Genomic DNA, 21,290 nt, shown 5'->3' with positions numbered 1-21,290 from the left:
ACAGATGCAGCAGACATCTGTGCATTCTTTCTCTCTTCCTTGGGGCTAATCCCTCACTTTCCAAGCTCTCTGTTGTCTTCTCTTCAATGCCGCATTTACAAATACATAAACGTTCACAGACTGGCCTGCTGGGGACCCTGTGATTGAGCAGCCCTGTTTGCCCAGGGTATGGTCATGGGGACACCCGGTCTTTGACTTTTTCAGAGGAAGTGGACTGTTCGTGGCAATGGCCTCTGAAGCCAGACTTTGATTCCCTTTTCTTGCCATCCTCATCTCACAGTTTGGATGATCACAGTTCCTTCCAATTGGATGGGCAAAGCAGTTGCCTTTTGTTTTTTTTCCACTTCTCTCTCTCTCTCTCTCTTTTTGTGGACCCTCTCTCTGGCCCCCAGGCCTCCTGTGCGCATTCTGGGGAGGGCCGGCGGCTCCAGTATTGGATCATCAGCCAGCTGTGCGCTGGGCAGCAGAGGATCTATCATAATCCTGCCGCTCTGTTCTTTGCCTTCTGACGGCTTTGAGCCCAGGCTTTGTTTGTTTGCTTTTGTGCGCTCGTGCCTATTTGTCATCATCCCCCACTTTTTCCTTCTCTTGCACCCACCCTCCCACCTCTCTCAACATTCGGCAGACCCCATAGGGTGTGAAAATAAAGAGAAAAATGTGTGACTATTAAAAAAAAAAAAAAAAACTTCCGTTGTTTTACCGTACCGGTTTACCAGCCACAACAGATATTCCCCTTTGCCTTTCTGTGTTTGCTGGAGTTGGTTTGGATCGGGACACAAGGGCTCGCTGTGTTCCAAGTTCCCTCTCTTCTTCAGAAACACAAAATTTAGCATCCATTTTAATGAATGCTCAAGTAAATGCCGATGCTGGCAGCAGGGCCTGAAGTTTGGATCCAATAAGAAGCATGACATACAGTAGTTCGGAAAGGAGAACCTGCAGGCGGATGCATGGATATGAATCAAAGAGATATTCACAACCAGTGTTGGAATTAATTACTGTAATTAAATTACTTTTTCATTGAAAAATTTTTTGAATTTTTCAGTAATTTAATTAGTTCTGATGTAATTGTGTTAAATACTGTATAGACTATAGAACAATTCTATATAAAACAATAGTGAATTTAAAATAGAAATGTAATGTCTAATGTTAAAATGTATGTTTTCTAATTTAATGCAACCCCCTTAAATTCTTTTGCTAGTTCATGAATCATTTGTTTGATTTTATAGTATTTATTTGAAAAAATTAAAAGAACAGTTTCATGTCTGTCCTTGTATTTTTCATCTGGTCGAGGCTGATGAGGGTTTTAGAAAGTAATTAGTAATTAGTAATAAGTAATGCAATTACTTTTCAGACTTTTCAGAGTAATTAGTGCAGTAATATAATTGCACTGTAGAAGATGTCATTAGTAGTTAGTAATTAATTACTTTTTTAGAGTAACTTACCCAACACTGTTCACAACTGCTCTGTCAAGAGCTTAACAGAGAACCTGATCCTCTGAGCATTGTAAATCCTCGTACTCCAAGCTTCATCCACCATATTGGCTACTCTTGGGCTAATCAGAGGAAAAAGAATTACAAGAAAAAAACCTGCTTAAAGTTTTTGGGGATATGAACTGATCAGCCTTGACTTATTTCCGTATGTGAAGTGGAATTATTGCAGCAAAAGTCTCTCAATGTTTCTTTGTTCTTCACAGCCTCATATTGATTAGAGGCTTGATGGTGCTTGAGTGTCCATATCACAAAGACTTTATTTAATGCTTCATTGTGAGCTGTGAATGAATCTGGCTTATATTGTCATCTGTCCTGTGGCTGAAGAGTCCAGTATGAACATGTCAAACATGTTAGAACTGATGAACACTGGACATATCCTCTAATGCAAGTGGTCTTGCTGTTTTTTTTAATTTTTTTAATTCAAAGCACAATACAGAACAGTGTGTCCTCTATTAGTGCAGGAAACAGACCCATTAGGCTCGGATGTAATCTGCAGAATTTTTTGTATTTGTCCGCACTGATTTGGGGGGAAGATCTGTGGAATTGTGTGGTATGGATTTTAACATGTTAAAGTTTTAAATGTTGCAGAGACCTCTAAATTAGCCAAAATATTTTATAAACAAGCACGAAATAGGTGGAGGATGAGTAAACAACTGTTCACACCAAACACATTTTTGTGTTCATCTGCTCTGTTTTTCTATGTTCACATGCTAGACAGATGTCTACCATTTTTCTGTGGCTCACGCAGGAATGCCATGTTTTTTGAATGCATTTAAAAGAAATAAAATTTTATATAAACATGTCTCAAGGCAATTGGATTCAGTTTAATTTCAATGCACTCCGTCTAGCTTATTTTAGATGCGACAAAGCGTCCGGTCTGAGCAGCCTCTACTTTGTGAACGACAGCCGTTCAAATTCTGCAGGAATCTGCAGAAGTTCTTTTGGAGCAGATTCTGTGTGTGCCTAGTAATCGGTAAAATAGCCAGTAGTGTTTATAAGTTCATTTACAATCTAGAAAAATTGCTATGCAAACACACAGACACAGAGCATTCACTGTGTAGACAATATATTGGCCCCACAAACATAATTTTTTATTCCTGAGTTTCCATTCCGTAGTTTGTTGAGTACAGCATTTGGTTAGTATCAAGCTCAATTTTTGTCACTTGGTTGTCTGGTTGTGTCCTTGACTCGTCCTCTCCCTTAGTTCTTGTACAAACAGCCTGACAAGAACCGTCAGACCAACTGCAGCGTTGGCATTAAAAAAGTTCTTCATCCCACTCCAGAATTTCATTAAACTTTGCACGCTTCTCTGCTCTCCCTCAGCCGCGTGTGAGTGCAAAGAGGATGACAATCCCCTGAAATGTGGAGAATCGGAAAATGAATAAAAGAGTGAGCAGATGCAGCCTCATGCCAGAGGGAGGCTGCCGCGGTGAGCAAAATCTGCCACGCCACCAAACTACTGCAAACCAAATCGGCGGGAAGCGCGTGTACCACCCGACAGCAAATAAAAGAGCGTAGCCCCGTGCCCCTTGTCAGTAGTAGTTGTGAACGAAACGGGGGCCGCCGCCAGCCACGAGGAACTGTGTTAGCACTTTGGGGTGAGCGGGGGCACTGGCAGGTAGCAGGGCGGTGTGCGCTGTGCTGGGCGGCAGCCATCTTGTTGGGGGAGCAGATGGTGATGGGGCATGTCGGGGAGGGGCTGCTTAGCAGAACTAATCAGACAGTAACGGATGGGGCAGCTGGGACCGCTGCCGGCCAGGCGGGAGAGTGCCGGCGAGCCGCCCAGTGAGTGTCATGATGTTGACAGTGGTGTGCCCGTTGGCCTGGGATGAGACCTTGCCACGGCTTCACGCCTCGCCGGCAGGTCTGCTGGCCTCCGGGTCCTCCTCCACTTCACACGGCTGAGGGCAAGAAGAGGGCTTTTGTCTTCTGTTATGCTCAGTATCTTAGAAAACATTGTATTGTGTTGTTTGACTTAGTTGACCCAGGTCACAATATATAACAATGTAGCAAGCTTAATTGGTCCATAGGAAGTTTGTCCAAACAAAAATAAGGTTTAAGATGACGATACCCTTTTCTTAAGTGTACATCAATGGTTTTTGCTCTGAATGTCTTTTCAGTTTGTCCCATCTTGTTTTCTCCCACCTTTCTGCTCTTGAAGATATTTACAATGATATTGCTTTATTAACCTCGATCAGTTTCTTATTTTTTTTATTTTATTTTTTCCAGCATTCATTTTACATCTTACATACAATGAAAATAAACCTACGTTTACTGACTTTAATTTAAAAGTCAATCAATAAGCTCAATAAAAGATAAGTAAACTGTAAACTAAACTGAAACCCATCATGTAATGCTTGTGTGTTATTGACCCATTCTATCATATGAAATTGCACATGCCAATAAGAACTAGATTTGCATTTCTAAAAGGAAATACTAGCGCTAGCAAGACCGCAAAGTAGTGATAAACTTCTAGGTAAGTTTAGGTTGTAGTCTTTGGTCTCAAATGCAAGTATTAAACTAAATATATGCAAGGAAGAAAAGGCCATTCACAAAACAATATGCAAAGAAATGTAAGAATATTATGAATGCTGAACATTCTATTATTATCAGTGTTTTCTAACTAATCTTACATTTCTTATAAAGTATAAATAGCACTAAAATATTATCTACAAATCAGTGTTTATTTGGACTCTTTATGTGAAGCGGTTCAGTCTGAATTAAATGAAGAAATGTAATATTTTTTTAGAACATACACTAACCAAATGTTTGACCCATATCAATATAATGTGACCTTGCAAGCACTGTAATTTAAGATTGATGCAAAGACAAAGGAATAAAGTACTAAAGAGCCTGTTATTAAGCACCATGTAGAACCTGAGTACCAAGCTGTATGTGTTTGTGTAATGTTTGCATCGATTAGCAGTGATTTTTCCCTCCCTCCCTTTCTTCTTGTCCATGCTTTATGTTTCTCCACTGGCCTATAAGACCAGATGCAATGCCAGAGGCTATGCCCCTCAACCAAGCAGGCCCTCAACTCATTGCCAGCTATTTGCTCCATTATTTAACAGTGTAACCAAGTTCAAGGCAATTACATATGTGTCATTTATTTACAGGCCCCTATTAGGACAATGTAGTGTACACAAGAGAACACACACTCTTTTCCTGAATATCCCCTCTATAGCTAGCAGTGTTTGTCCACAGAATGCATATGTTGGAAATATTTTATAATTTGCATACAGGTAAATTATGTTCAAACATGTTAAATCCTTTACTTGTTGACAGTTAAAATGACTAATGTGTGTGTGTGTGTGTGTGTGTATGTATGTATATATATATATATATATATATATATATATATATATATATATATATATATATATATATATATATATATATAATATTAATATAAAATAGAAATATATATTTCTTAATGTTTAACGGAAGTATTCCAATATATATTGTTGAGCAGCAATGGCATGTCACTACTGATTTAACCTCTTGGGGTGTAAAAGTCAATCTGACAATGAAAATACGAAATTTGATAATCGATTATAATGACTACAATAATGCCCATTGTATACACATTAATTTCTTCCCAAAATACAACTATTGGCTTATTTTCAGTTGTTGTCAAAGTGAATATTTGTACTCCTATGATTCACAAGGGTGAAATTACAGCACTTCATAATATTCAAGAACACTTTTGTTGTATCTTTAAGTGCTAAACTTAAACTCCCAGTCCTAAGACTTTATGTCAGTGGATCTAAGCTGAGAATCGCTCCAGTGCGTGGCCCAGCTCTGTGTCAGGCATGATGGTACAGGACATAATGTTGCCAGTCCCCAGGCAAAGTGGGAGCAAATCTGTCGGGTGCAACTGTTCTCACTTAGGCCAACTCTGCCCAGAGAAAATGCCCTACTTACTGTTTCTGGAAGCTGGGTCGTTCTCCTTCTTCCTTTTTTATTTTTTTATATTTTTATTTTTTTTAAGTCTCTCTGAACTTTTTTTTTTTTTTTTGGTTGGTCACCACAAGTGTAATTTCAACAATAGACTTCAGGTTCCATATTAGCAATTGCTGGGGCAAGAACACTGATATCTGAAGTGCCCTCATGTTTCTAGATGTGCATTTCAGTGTGCTCCAGATGTAGTCAAGCTGGGTCTTAATGTTCAACTGTCTTGAGTTTCCACTCGCTTCTGCTGAAGATTAAAGGAATAGTTCACCTAATTGAAAATGTTGTTCCAAACACATAATACTTTCTTTCTTCCATGAAAAACAAATCAACACATCTTTTTGCCATATAAAGAAATAGAATAATGACTCTGGCTGTCAAGCTCCATAAAGGGGGGAAAACACCATGAAACCGCAGTAAAAGATCTTTTCACTCTTTCTTGGAATTCATCACTATTTTTACTCATTCTTTTCATTAGAGATGGGTCAAGATGGTCGAGTAGTTGTCCACCAACCAGTTAATGAGGTTGAATATTTTTTTTTTTTCAGCTTTAATAATGGCTGTGCTATAAAGGGAATGAATTGAGACATCTCAGAGAGGATTTAAGCAAGCTGACAGCGTTTAATGCTTTATCATGCTGTTAGACTGTGACGGTTAACACTCTCAGAGAAGTTATGTCTCTGAATTCATCCCCTTTTAAAGCATGCTTTAATTCCTCTACCCTCATCAAACTGCTATTGTGTTGCTATTGTAATAAATTAAATTATACATTTCAGTGTTCAAGACTTCAAACTTCAACACCTTTGAGCAGTGTTCCAGTTATTATTCATAATCTGTTGTTGTTTTTTATGATTTTGTGCATTTAAACGGTTATACAGAATATTTAGCCGATATATTTGTTGAATGCCCCACACCCATGCTATTTAAAAAAAATTTTTAAGTCTGTTTTTACCATAAATTCTCCTCCCTGCCCAGTAAGTGGCAATATGCACCAAGAATGCAATTTACCAAAAACAAAAGAAGAAGAATATAAAAGTAAAAGTGAAAGTGGATAGTGACAGTAAAAAATGATTAAATATTGATCTGTTTCTCACCCACACCTATCATATCGCTTCAGAAGATACGGAATTAACCATTGGAGTCTTATGGATTACTTTTATGCTGTGTTTATGTGAATTTTGGAGCTTCCAAATTTTGGCACCCATTCACTTGCATTGTATGGACCTACAGAGCTGAAACATTCTTCTAAAAATGTTCGTTTGTGTTCAGCAGAAGAAAGAAAGTCAATCACATCTGGGATGGCATGAGAGTGAGTAAATGATGAGAGAATTTTCATTTTTGGTTGAACTATCACTTTAATGTAAAGTGCGCATGCAGAAAGATATCTTTGGTAGTTGCTTCATGTGGTGCGCTGTTTTTTTATGTTTTTTTTTTTTGTTGTTGTTTTTTTGTGTCCGGCACTGTGAGCATTGCATTTTTAAGATGCTGTGCCAAGTTAAAATAATAGCAAAACATTTCTTGGGACCCTTGCATTCTGTTCCATTCTGTTGTGCTCTGTTAGCGTTGAATGCAAGAATTCGTATTATGTGAACACCCTTTAAGAAATGCTTCTGATCGGTGGCTGGTGGACATGACCATGAATCAGCCTAATGATACAGTACTTCCTGAAGTCAGACTAGTTGTTCAGACTAGTTGATTATCAAACAGTACACCTCCACCGTGATACTGTAGATCCAGATTTATCTTGATGTATCAGTAAATTAACATGCTCAAACATACTGTACCTAAAAGGCCCAATGGCCAGAGACTGTCATCATTTAAAATGACTATCTCTTTCTCCCCTGGCCTCTCTCTCTCATCTCCTTCACTCTCCAGATGGCATAAGGAGTCCATCACAAAGTGGGCGACCTCCCTAAAAAGCCTGTCATGAAACAGGAGCGGAAGAGCTGGGCACAACCATACGGCCCGGCAGCCCGACACCCTGTTGGGTTAAAAGCGCTGTTTATTATGCTCCTCATTGGCCAATGCGCTTTTTGTGTCTGTTTGATTTCTAAGCATGGGCACGTTGGGCTTTTGGAGAGCTTGTGTGGTGTGTGTCAGAGAGATGATGAAGGCAGTGCTGTTTAGTTGGGCCTCCTATGTGAGGTGACATGGGCGGGGGGTCTGGCACAAGCCCCTGCAGGTTAGCCCGAGCTGTGGCAATGCGTCATGCTCCCGGAGTGTGAGTCTCAGCAGCACTGTCACAGGTTGTTGCACCCAGGGATAGCGCTCTGTTTTTCTCATTCTCTCCCTCTCTCTTCCTATTTTCCTCTCTCTCATCTTTACACTTTCATTTCTAGCCATTTCATGTGCTTTGTCCTCTTTTTGAGGTGGAATGCACATCATAAAACCTGTTAAATATATTTTACAGTGTATTTAAGGTGTATTCTGTATTTTCTCATTAAAAAGTTTTATGCTTAAAGAACTGATCTAGTACTTTTAACAGACTCCAGTCATAACAGAAGCCTATAGCTGATGCTGCATCCATGTTACTAGGCATCCATACAAGTCCAAAATGACTGCCATATCGGCCAGCGCAACATATAAAGAATTACTTCACCTTGAAGCTAAACTGTTTTTCAGGTAAGCAACAAAGCATTTTAATATATATATATATATATATATATATATATATATATATATATATATATATATATATATATATATAAAATCCTTTTTTTTTTTTTTTTTTACTTTAATCTTGGTCCTTAACATAAACAAACAATCTGAAATCTGCAATTTCTTGACCTGACTACAAGGCTATTCATCCAGCATATGTGAACACATCTCAGCTTCCTCTGCAAGCGTTTTGAAATCACAACAGAATCTCTACAGATATATAAGGAAAAAAATTATTATCATGATTAGTTAGTTTGTTGATAGGGGTGTCTTTTGAAAGGGAGGGGGTTGTTTGTAAATTGGTGGCGTCTGCAATTCGCTTTGCCTCTGACCTTGAGGGGGTTTTGCGCTTCTTGAAGAAGAAAGCAGAAGCTGGCGGTAAACAAAGTTCACTTCTGACAGATGGATTGAATGACAGAGAGGTTGTGAGTGCCAGAATAGCCCTGGCATCGGAGGAAATGTTCAATGCGGTCCAACAGGAGAGGAGGTGTGAACAGGTGCGGGGCTGCTGAAGGAAAGGGGACCAGATGGAGGGAGCCAGAGCCAGTTTAGTTAAGGGAAAAAGGGTGGGAGGAAGCAGTGAAGGGAGGGGAGGGGTATAAACGGGGGATTGTAAGGGGAGGGGTGGGGTGGGGTGGGGAGGGGTGGGGGGGTATGGGATGAGCGATAGAGAGGCTGACAGGCACTGTAATAGAAGTGGTTTGGATGTAGAGTAAATATCAGGCATGTAAGTACTGCAGGACGGGACTCTGGGCAGCTCAGGTTGGGTTGTTTCATCTCTCTGCCCCTGGAGGGATGGGGCGAGTGTGTTAGTGGGATACAGGAAGAAGTGCAAATGGCACCGACCAACTGCAGTACTATAATACATCTGAGGGTTGTTGCTTTGTGAGTGTGTTCAACTACTTTTTTCTACGTACATCCTGTTAATGAGCTGGTCAATTTATCTTCAATATCTTAAAGGAGTAGTTCATCCAAAAATGGAAACTATGTCATTAATTACTCACCTTCTTGTCATTCCAAACCCATATGACTTTTTCTTATGCTGAATACTAAAGGATACATTTTAATGAAGATAGCCCTCCATCTTTTCAATAGCCTACAATTGTAGTTGATATAGACTCCCTTTAAATCTTAAAAAGTTACAGAAGTATCATAAAAATGTGACTCGTGCATCATATTCCAAGTCTTTTTAAGGCATATGATATGGTTTTGGTGAGAAACAACCCAAATTTAAGGCATTTTTTCAGTGGAAAATCTTGAGGTTTGTTGCATGTTCATAAGTCAGGGTTCATACAGTCAATTGAAATTGGAAATGGTGTTTTCCAGGCCTAGAAATGTCATGGAAAAACAAGATAACACTGAATGTTTTTGAAAAGTTATGGAATTTTCTTACAAACTATTTTCGGCAATTCAAGTGTGCTAAGAATTCTCCAAGTTTGACGCGTATATATATTAGGGGTGTAACGGTACACAGAAGTCAAGGTTAGATGTAGAGTTCCTCAGTCTTGGGGTCACGGTTCGATACGAGTTTGGTACAACATCCGGTATGCTAGGTTTCTTTTCATTTATTTTGAACAGACAGTAGTGCAAATTACAGTTTGTTCCACCTAGCGCCATTTAGTCCCCCCTGAGGTAGTTGGTACAGTACAGTCTGTTATAAAAGTACAAAATAAATAGAATAATGAAAAATAAAACTTGTGCATTAGGAGAAGCCATTCTTGTTTTGGGTTGGTGCGTAGATGGTCTCCATTTTCCTGTTGTGGTGGTTAGCAAACAGCGTTGCATTACCGCACGCGCCCCCTTCTGGATTGGAGTGTGGATCGCCTGTGTCAGATGTGTTCTTTGTCTGACTGAATGCACCGAACCGTGACGTCAGTACCGTGACGTTCCGGGACGAATACATGTACCATTACAACACTAATACATATATATATTACACACACACACACACACACACACACACTACCTGTCAACATTTTTGAAACACTTGACTGAAATGTTTCTCATGATCTTAAAAATCTTTTGATCTGAAGGCGTATGCTTAAATGTTTGAATTTGTTTTGTAGACAAAAATATAATTGTGCCACCATATTAATTTATTTCATTACAAAACTAAAATTTTATAAAAAAAAGTTTTTGAATTTTTGAAAACGCCTTGTTGATGAGAGTGGTCAGCAGAGAATGGCCAGACTGGTTCGAACTGACAAAGTCTACGGTAACTCAGATAACCGCTCTGTACAATTGTGGTGAGAAGAATATCATCTCAGAATGCTATTCTGAGATACGGGTTGGTGCTCTTTTGGCAGCATGAGGGGGACCTACACAATATTAGGCTGGTGGTTTTAATGTTGTGGCTGATCAGTGTATATACATTTACCGCTTCTATGCCTTGATTAGAACGAGAGCGTTTTAGTTTTGTCCCGTTGCTCATTTGCAGTGTATTTACCATCTACGTTGCAAGTGAGCGGCACAACATGCAATGAATCAAAATTAATTCTGAAGTGCTTTTTGCTTTGTTTAGCTTCTTTTTCGAGTGTCGGGTGATGTTTCTTCAACAGTCACAAAACTACATTTTTCACCTTTTGCGCACGGATGCACAAAACTCTTGGCAATGGCTAGCCAGCTTTATGCACGGACTTCGTAGATGTAGCTTTGAAACTTCCCACTAAAGCGGCATATCATTGTTTTCAGAATTTCATTGGCTATACGATGTGCCAGTCATCCACAAAATCGGGTGCAATTGGCTTGATCTTTACACTAAGGAAAAGGGGCAGGCACTTCCTTTTGATGCGGACTCTCGTTGGCTATTGAAGGCTATGGACAGGACTTGGAAGAAAAGGTCAGAGTGCAGCAGCCATTTTGATACTAAGATATCAGAAATGTTTACATGTGAACAGAAGTTATGACGGAGAATACGTGAAAGATTAGGCACATCTGCCGGGTACTTTGAAATGATGCAACAAGAGTCCGTGAGTATTTATTGATGTAATAATGTGTTTTGAACTAAATATTTTACTTGATTGGATTGTTTGGACCTTTGCCAATGTAACAAGACCGATTTTGTCGGGATGTTATCGATCAGTGGACTACTATGAGGCTTCATAGGTGAGTTGCCTCAGTTTTGTAATTGTTTGTTTGTATGTTGGTGGTCTGACAAAGACATTGATTGTACCTGCTGTTGTGATTGTATCTTGAAATGGTTTACATCAATAAAATCACAAGAATCTTAGCTTTCCAAAGATATGTTGCATGTGTACCAATGCACACACAGCAGCTGTTTACATCGCATAGTTTTGTACTTAATGCGACCGACACGCCCACGGGCCGTGGGATTTCCAACAGGTTAATTTTCATGTCCCACCGCAAACAGAGGTCAAACATAAAGCAAGCATCTGGGCATCAGACTGTTTAAACCTTGCGCATTAGGATCAGTTCTCATTACTGATAGGACAGAGGACTAATTTAAAGGATTAGTGGAAATTCTCTCATCATTTACTCACCCTCTTGCCATCCCAGATGTGTATGACTTTCTTTCTTCAGCAGAACACAAATGAAGATTTTTAGAAGAATATCTCTGCTCTGTAGGTCCATAAAAATGCAAGTGAATGGGTGCCAAATTTTTGAAGCTCCAAAAAGCACATATAGCCATCATAAAATTAATCCATACGACTCCAGTGGATTAATTCATGTCTTCTGAAGCGAAATGCTAGGTATGTGTAAGAAATAGATCAATATTTAAAACGTTTTTTTCATCTGAGCAAGGAACTTGGTCTAAGGCATCTCCTCCATACACTTGCATTCAAACCGATTCAAACAGCTCTCCTTGTGGACCGTTCCAAGATGGCGCTGCAGTTGACGTGTCCAAACCAGCAGATTGAGGCATCTATGTATGATTTCCTTTGCTCCTCTGTTGTAAATATCACTGCGCTTCCTGCTTGCGTCACGCGAGAGGCAGTTTGAAATCCACCCTTGCCAATTAGCTGGCCAGAAGCGAACAGAAACATTATTGTAAAAAAGTTTTAAATATTGATCTATTCCTTTCACACACCTAGCGTTTCGCTTCAGAAGACATTAATAAATCCACTAGAGTCGTATGATTACTTTTATGATGGCTACATGCTATTTTTGGAACTTCAAAAATTTGGCACCCATTCACTTGCATTTAATGGACCTACAGAGCTGAGCTATTCTTCCAAAAATCTTAGTTTGTGTTATGCAGAAGAAAGAAAGTCATACACATCTGGGATGGTATGAGGGTGAGTAAATGATGAGAGAATTTTCATTTTTGGGTGAACTATTCCTTTAAGTGTCTCTGATTGGTCATTGCTGTTTCATTGCTAGGACATGTCTGTGATTGGTTAGAATACTCAATTGCTGCAAAAACACTTTATTATATAGAAACCTTTGACGCAACAGGAGCAGACTTAAATTGAATGCTGTAATCGTCAGTTTTCATGATTACATAATCGTGGCAGCCATAATCGTAATTGTGATTTGTTTTTCGATTAATTGTGCAGCCCTATTTGAAAACGCTTCATAATAAGGAAAAGTCATGCTAATTTACTAGTCAAAATGTCTACGAACCCTGATGAGTGCATGAGAGAAGTGGCATATGTGTTAAACTTTTGTTTTTTTTCATTGTTGAAAAGACAAACTGTGTTATTAATTAAAATTTCTTCATTTGTGTTCCGCATTAGAAAAAAGGTCATACAAGTTTGGAACAACATGAGGGTGAGCAAATTATGACACAATTTTACGTTTTGGCAGATTTTTAACAGCAGAGACAAAATAGTCTAGGTTTCTGTACTTTTAACATGAAAGTAGCATTCTGCTTTCAGTTGTTTGAATAAAATTTTGTGCTTTCTTTTACTAGCATTTCAAAAAGCTTTTGAGACATGAATATACTGTAGCATCCTGAAGTCCATCTTACTACAGAACCAGAATGAATGTTTGAATTTAAGTATGCCAGATTAGCAGCTTCTGTCCAAATCCCTTTTTTCCCCACAGCGCAACCTGTACTCTTTTACTTTTGAAAGTTTTCCTCGCACATATATTCACATCCAAATGGTGGCAAGTGTGCTCATGCACTGTTGAGTGCTCATGAAGCCAAACGACTGACTCCAATTTGCGCACATTTTAGGAACGGTAGCATTTGGTCATTTTTGGCGTGGATTCACAGAGCACCGCAGGGTGCTGCAAACTCTGCGCTCGAACGGTCTGTAGTAGTCCAAATCAAATGGGCAACAGCTTGAATAGTACCCACTTAGGCAGCCCTCAGCCCTCGAGCTCCACCAACACCCAGCCACGGAAACCGCTTTCTGCCGCTCGATGCTGCTCCCCACTAGGCAGATCCGGCTATGGCTTCCGACTGGAGGACATTAGGCCTCGCTGTCATCATCAACGGCTGCAGGGTTCCCATGCATCCTGGAAAACCTGGAATTTTGCAATGTAGTTTTCCAGTCATGGAAAAGTCATGGAAAATGAGAAAGATACCTAAATGTCTTGGAAAATAATGATTTGTCCTGGAAAATATTTTGGTATAATGAAATTGTTTGATTGTGTCACTGACAAGGTTTTTGTTATTGTATTGTTAAGTATTTTTTTCCCGTTCCAACTCTGCTGTAGTGTTAACAACAAAAACATTTGAATTGTAAACTTAAGATAACGACGACAGTTGGACCGCAGATTTTTTTTTAATGAATTCATAGGTGGTAGCGTAATGATGCAGCCTTTACACCTCTGTATGTAAATTCATTTTTGGAGTCCGCTTACACCGCTGTTACCACATATAGGGCCCTTTGATTTCCGCAATGGGAACACTGAATCCAGTCATAAAAATATGTGTGATTGAAATTCATGTTTGAATGCATAATTAATCAAATTAAAATCTCGATATGTCCAAGTGTGATTATTAAACCGCAAAAGGCTGCAATTTAATTATAAATATATATTCTTTAACACCTTATCATGAGCATCAAGCATGCTCTGGATGTGTGTGTGTGTGTGTAGTAGATGACAGTGAGCAGAGTGCTCTGAAGTGTGCAGCACATACAGACTATATATTTATTTAAATGGAATCATAGCTTTTTTTTTGCTTATCCAGAGGTGCGAAACTACCGTCAAAAACGCACAGAAACGCCAAAATAAAAGCTTGATTAAAATGAATAAAAATATAATATGTAAGGCAATTAAATAAAAATAATAATAGTAATAATAATAATGTATTAAAGCAATGAAATGTAATTAATTGATTAAAGTTCTAACAAATTCATTTGATTAGACACTGTTTTTGATAATGAAATTTTATTAATTAAATTTGTGTGTTTTACACCGTGTGGCACATACAGTGTCCTGGAAAATTGTGCCTTGAAAAGAGTGGGAACCCTAGGCAGTGAGTAAACACGTGCTGACTTGGCATTGTGGAGTGGCTGGAGAGGGTGTGAGGTGAGTCAGAGCTGTGTGACCTGGCTTCTCAACCACTTGTGGTAGCGCAAACACTTGAAACGAATTACATTTTGGGTATTAATTAACACAAAGAATCAAATAACTATAACAACTAAATAAGAAATGTGTTTATATTATTTACTCCCAGGATATTTCTTAAAGCTGAAGTGTGCAATTTCTGTGCCACTAGCATCATCAAATAAAATGGCAAAAACGGGATTGTTTTCAAACAGCTTTCCTGAACACTCCCCTTATCTACCATTGGTGGGTGAACCGATAAACTCACACCATTGGTTGAGCCAATGCTCCTATGTGAGGCTGGTCAAAGTTCACCAAACTTGAACCCCACGCAGAATTTCCGTAGGGAAATTTCTTCACCGCTGAAAGTCCATCAAGTGAAATTCCCGATCGCCTGGATTACCATTGACATTAAAAGAGAGAATGTATTTTAACATTGAAACAAGTACACACTTCAGCTTTAATATAATTAACCTGGCAATAGCACCGCTTGGTTACATTTCTCTGCATGTTTATTTTCACGTTTTTATAAAAATGCTCTCCAAGTTGGGCATTGATTTAATTGGTATAACTTAAGTAAATAAGAATCACCATAACATTTTTTCATTTGGCTTATAGGAAGGTTTGCGCAATCAAACACGAATAGGTAACACAATTCATACAAGAGGATAACACCTCAGATCTTCTGCTAGCCACATACTCCGTAAACAATTATTATTTGCCTTTAGATAACTTTCACTCTTAACTGGTGCCCACAGTATCTCACTCGAAGGCCTCGCGCTCTGCCAACTTTTTCCCTAAAGTGCTCTCGGTAAACTTTCTGGCGATCTATCTCATGTTAATTGGTCTACAAACACCCGAGCCCCACCCCCCTTTCCATCCACACCCCCGCACCCCAGTGAGTGGCTGGGCACCCTGGAAAGCTACAGTAACGAATGGCTGGCTGTGAGGCCTTTGTGAGCCCCTGCTGAGCGCTGGTGTGGATGGTGTTTTAGGCCGCTGTTCAAGCACAGCGGGAGCTGAGCGCTCTCCCCCTGCTCGCTCTCTCTCTCTCACAGCTCTCGCAGGCGGAGCGCCTTCACACTCCAGACGACAGCAGGCCTGCAGAGACGGTCACTTCTCCAGCTACATTCCAAACCCAGTGTGCGAGAAAAGTTTTCAGGCTTTACTGTTAATTAACACACTTTGACTTGAGTTTTGTTGTTTTCATACTTACTTTGGCCTGAATTATGTCTGGTGTTTTGTAATGTAAACTAGTTATTTATTTATGATGATCTTAAAGTGATATTCTTCAACCTGGAAAAGAGGAGAATTCATGTCCGCAGTTACGTGTGCTTTTGTTTACACTGTTGAGGTGCTTTAATGTGTTTGAACTCATGAGTGTCAAATAGTTAATCTCTGAAACCACTGTCTCTCCCTTTTTTTGAGTCAAAGACTTTACTGTAAAGGATTGCAATATTGCCAAAGCATTCTAGTGCTTGCATAGCACAGTCAAATGAAATCAACAGAAGATGTTAAAGTAATAGTGTACGCAAAAATAAAATAAAAATAATAATAATTTTTCACTCACTCTTATGTTCTAAGCCCGTATGCTGTTACAAAAGGAGATGTGGGTGGATTTTTCCAATCTTGGTCAATATACCATTCCAACTGTTCACATAGCTACTATGAAGTATATGATTGCACAGCACCAATAGAGGCCATAAGGCACTAAAAGGCATGCTATACAAGTCACAACTGAAAGGGTTGCAAGCACATTGCTGCATGTCATACCTAACAATGCCCTTTGGCCATGATTATAATCACAATATAGCATGGCCTCTCCTACTCTATTTCTTAGATATACCCAGGTATCCATGTATATCACTAATCTACATGTGTATCATGCATGTATATCACCGTGTATCGTGTTTTCTCTCTCTCGGTCTGCAGGCAGGAGAAGGAGGCGGTAGAGCGCTGCTGCGGCGAGGACATGGCTGCTCTGACCTTCCAGGCACAGCAGCGCGAACATGAGCTGACACAGACGCTCCAGCAAATGGAGGCGCAGCACGAGAGGAGTGGTGGGTGTTCGCCGGTGCACTGCCCCTTGCCAGAACAACCGCCTCACCCGCCCTTCCGCCTCCCTCACCTCCACACGCCCAGGGCGTGAGCCACACTGTGCGGGACGGCATCAGGAAAACCTGTAACCTTTGGCTGGCCGAAGGGAGCAGATGCTTGGCGCTTCAGCGCTACGTATTAGTTAGTGTTTAAAAATGTGTGTGTGTTGGGGGGGGGACTAGGGAGGCCATCAGCGCTGCCCACTGCCTGCTGATTTCAGAGTGCTGCTCTCACATCTGTTGCACCATCTGGATGAGTGAGTTTAGTTTGTTTACCTGTGTTTCCAGAAACTTGAGGCATGCTGTTTGCCAGAACAAAGCGCAGTGAAAACAAAGGACTTTTTTTGCGCAGCTGCATGGCACACATGTTGTCTAAAGAGAAATGGCATCAGAGGCTCAGCAGGAAGCTCTCTGGGCTTATGGAATTAGTCCTTTAATACCACAGACCACTTCCCTCTCTAAGCATATAATGGCCCCTCTCGATAGCTAATTATTCTTTTCCTGCTCTCCCCCCAGGCCCTGTCTCTCTAACTCTAAATTGATTGGTTTGTAGTTAGATAGTATCACCTTTAAATGATAACGCTTTTTTTAAAACTGTGCCCCATTTGTTTAAAATCCAGTTTGTTTGTCTTTTTATTCTGTTTTGTGTGTGCTGTTTGTTTCTGTGGCCTGCACATGCCCAGCTAGTTTCAAAGCACAGCAACTCATTAGGATTCGTTTGGTGAACTTTTCAACAGCTTCTGAAATTTTTGAACTTTTTTTTTTTTTTTTTTTTAAACTAAACTTAATGAATGTTACAGCCCATGACTTATTACTTATCCTCTTTCTGGGTGAGGATTAGAAACTGACAGAAAGAGGATCTCATACGGAATATATACAAACTATGTGTCTACATGGCTATGCAGATATTTTATTTATATATTATTTATAATATACTGCACATATACTGTAATGTATATGTTCTGTATCAATATGCATATAAAATATGGACAATCAGTGCAATATTTAGTACTGTTTATGTTTGCAAGTAATATACAGTTGTGCTCAAAAGTTTGCATACCCTTGGAGAATTGGTAATATATGTACCGTTTTTAAAGAAAACATGATTGAGCAGGCAAAACTAATTTCTTTTATTTCTTATGGGATTCATATTCAACTGTGGGTTATAACAGAATGGCACAATCATAAAACATAAATTCATGGCAACAATGAAAAAAATGAAATGACCCCTGTTCAAAAGTCTGCATACCCTTAGTTCTGAATACTGTGTATTGCCCCCTTTAGCATCAATGACAGCGTGCAGTCTTTTGTAATAGTTGTCTATGAGGCCCCAAATTCTTGCAGGTGGTATAGCTGCCCATTCGTCTTGGCAAAATGCCTCCAGGTCATGCAAAGTCTTTGGTCGTCTTGCATGAACCACACATTTGAGATCTCCCCAGAGTGGCTTGATTATATTAAGGTCAGGAGACTGATGGCCACTCCAGAATCTTCACCTTTTTCTGCTGTAACCACTGGAGGGTCAACTTGGCCTTGTGCTTAGGGTCATTGTCGTGCTGGAAAGTCCAAGAGCGTCCCATGTGCAGCTTTTGTGCAGAAGAATGCAAATTGTCTGCCAGTATTTTCTGATAGCATGCTGCATTCATCTTGCCATCAATTTTCACAAGATTCCCAATGACTTTAGAGCTCACACACCCCCAAAACCTCAGTGAGCCACCACCATGCTTCACAGTGGGGATGGTATTCTTTTCACTATAGATCTTGTTGACCACTCTTCAAACATAGCGCTTATGGTTGTGACCATAAAGCTCTTTTTTGGTCTCGTCACTCCAAATTACAGTGTGCCAGAAGCTGTGAGGTGTGTCAAGGTGTTGTCGGGCATATTGTAACCGGGCTTTTTTGTGGCATTGGCGCAGTAAAGGCTTCTTTCTGGCAACTCGACCATACAGCTCATTTTTGTTCAATTATTGTCATATTGTGCTCCTTGAAACAACCATACCGTCTTTTTACAGAGCAGCCTGTATTTCTCCTGAGGTTACCTGTGGGTTTTTCTTTGTATCCTGAACAATTCTTCTGGCAGTTGTGGCTGAAATCTTTCTTGGTCTACCTGACCTTGGCTTGGTATCAAGAGATCCCCGAATTTTCCACTTCTTAATAAGTGATTAAACAGTACTGACTGGCATTTTTAAGGCTTTGGATGTCTTTTTATATCCTTTTCCATCTTTACAAAGTTCCATTACCTTGTTACACAGGTCTTTTGACAGTTCTTTTCTGCTCCCCATGGCTCAGTATCTAGCCTACTCGGTGCATCCACGTGAGAGCTAACAAACTCATTGACTATTTATACACAGGCACTAATTGCAATTTAAAAAGCCACAGGTGTGGGAAATTAACCTTTAATTGCCATTGAAACCTGTGTGTGCCACCTTGTGTGTCTGTAACAAGGCCAAATATTCAAGGGTATGTAAACTTTTGATCAGGGCCATTTGGGTGATTTCTTCTATCATTATGATTTAAAAAGGAGCCAAACAGTTATGTGATTATAAATTGCTTCATATGATCACTATTCTTAAATAAAAGACAGTTTTTTTGCATGATCAGTCATATTTTCAAAATCAATGCCAAAATTTTACAATTTCTGCCAGGGTATGCAAACTTTTGAGCACAACTGTACACAGGGTTTCCATGCTCATAGAAACCATGTAACTCTCAGGAAATTTTAAGGTTGTGATTTTTAGGCCAGGAAATATCATGGAAATATTTATTGTGAAATATATTTTTGTAGTGTTTCTCAGCTCTAAAATAGAAGGCTAGAAATCTGCTAGAAGCCTTGCAATCTGTATAAAATGGTATTTAAAAAATGCTTAACTAGTAATCATGAATGACTGTGAAAGTCATTGAAATTTGTTGTTGCACTTTATTTTACAGTATGTGTACTTTCAGTATACTTGGTGTACTTACCCAAGAAAGTACTGAGTAATTTTAGTTAACTGAATGTACTTAATATGGGATAAGGTTGGGGTTTAGGATTAGGTTTTGGGTTAGTACCTAGTAATCACTGTAGTTGTTGTAATTACAGTGGTGCCCAAAAATATTGGCACCCTTGGTAAATATGACCAAAGAAGGCTGTGAAAATTGTCTTAATTGTTTATCCTTTTATCTTTCATTCAAAATATTCACAAAAATATATCCTCTAATGGATATCAAACAATTGCAAACACAACACAAGTTTTATCAAAAAACAAATATTTTTGGCAAATATATGTGTGGCACAATGATTTGCACCCCTAGAAAGTCTTATGAGTAAAATATATCTGAAGTATATTCCCATTCATATTTTACATGTTTTAGTACACCTGGGTGACTAGGAACATGAAATTGTTCAGCCTTGACTTCCTGTTTCAGAGGCGTATAAATATGAGTTAACACACAGGCCAAATGCTCTTAGTCATCCATCAGAATGTGTAAGACCAAATAATAAAGTTATGATGTGTGGCAAAGGTTATTGAGCTTCACAAAATGGAAAATGGCTATAAGAAAATAGCTAAAGCATTTAAAATACCCATTTCCACCATCAGGGCAGTAATTAAAAAGTGCCAGTCAACTGGAAATGTTAGAAATCGAACTGGAAGAGGATGCGTGTCTATATTGTCTCCAAGCATGGTGAGGAGGATGGTTCGAGTGGCCAAAAATTCTCCAAGGATCACAGCTGGAGAATTGCAGAAATTAGTTGGGTCTTGAGGTCAGAAAGTCTCCAAAACTGCAATCAGACTTCACTTACATCACAACAAGTTGTTTGGGAAGGTTTCAAGAAAAAAGCCTCTGCTCTCATCCAACAACAAACTCAAGTTCAGTTTGCCAGACACTACTTGAACTTCAAATGGGACTGGGTTCTATGGTCAGATAAAACAAAAATAGAGTTTTTTTGGCAGCAAACACCGGAGATGAGTTTGGCGCACACAGAGAGGTAGCCATATGGAAAAGTACCTCATGGCCACGGTTAAATATGGTGGTGGGTATTTGATGTTGTGGGGTTGTTTTTGTGCCAACGGTCTTGGACATCTTGTTCGGATACATGGCATCATGGACTCTATCAAATACCAACAGATAAAAAAATCAAAACCTGACTGCCTCAGCCAGAAAGCTTAAAATGGGCCCTGGTTGGATATTCCAGCAAGACAATGATCCAAAACACACATCAAAATCAACACAAAAATGGTTCACTGACCTCAAAATCAAGGTTCTGCCATGGCCATCCCAGTCTCCTGACCTGAACCATGTGGATCTTTGAATTTGAAGTATCTGGAGAGATTCTGTATGGAGGAATGGTCTCAGGTCCCTTGCCATGTGTTCTCCAACCTCATTAGGCATTATAGGAGAAGACTCAGAGCTGTTATCTTGGCAAAGGGAGGTTGCACAAAGTATTGAGTAAAAGGGTGCCAATAATTGTCACACATATATTTGACAAAAATATTTGTTTTTTGATAAAACTTGTGGTGTTTGTAATTGTTTGATATCCATTAGAGGATATATTTTGAATATTTTGAATGAAAGATCAAAAGGATAAACAATAAAGACATTTTCACAGCCTTCTTTGCTTATATTTACCAAGGGTGCCAATGTAAATGTAGAGCAG

At 39.4% G+C, this 21,290-nt stretch overlaps 1 protein-coding gene across 2 annotated transcripts in view; it reads left to right on the top strand.

The window, feature by feature from the left end:
* Positions 1 to 21,290, top strand: part of sdccag8 (SHH signaling and ciliogenesis regulator sdccag8) — a 73,446-nt gene that overhangs the window by 18,620 nt on the left and 33,536 nt on the right. For both annotated transcript variants that reach the window (XM_051650986.1, XM_051650985.1), the window contains exon 14: positions 16,494 to 16,621. In XM_051650986.1, coding sequence (XP_051506946.1) covers positions 16,494 to 16,621 — 128 coding nt within the window. The remainder of the gene's footprint in view (positions 1 to 16,493; positions 16,622 to 21,290) is intronic.

The sequence above is a fragment of the Myxocyprinus asiaticus genome, chromosome 23 (assembly GCF_019703515.2).
Source record: "Myxocyprinus asiaticus isolate MX2 ecotype Aquarium Trade chromosome 23, UBuf_Myxa_2, whole genome shotgun sequence".
NCBI classification, from domain to species: Eukaryota; Metazoa; Chordata; class Actinopteri; order Cypriniformes; family Catostomidae; genus Myxocyprinus; species Myxocyprinus asiaticus.
Note: the sequence above shows the minus strand (reverse complement) of the source record. Positions and strands in the feature narration are given on the sequence as shown.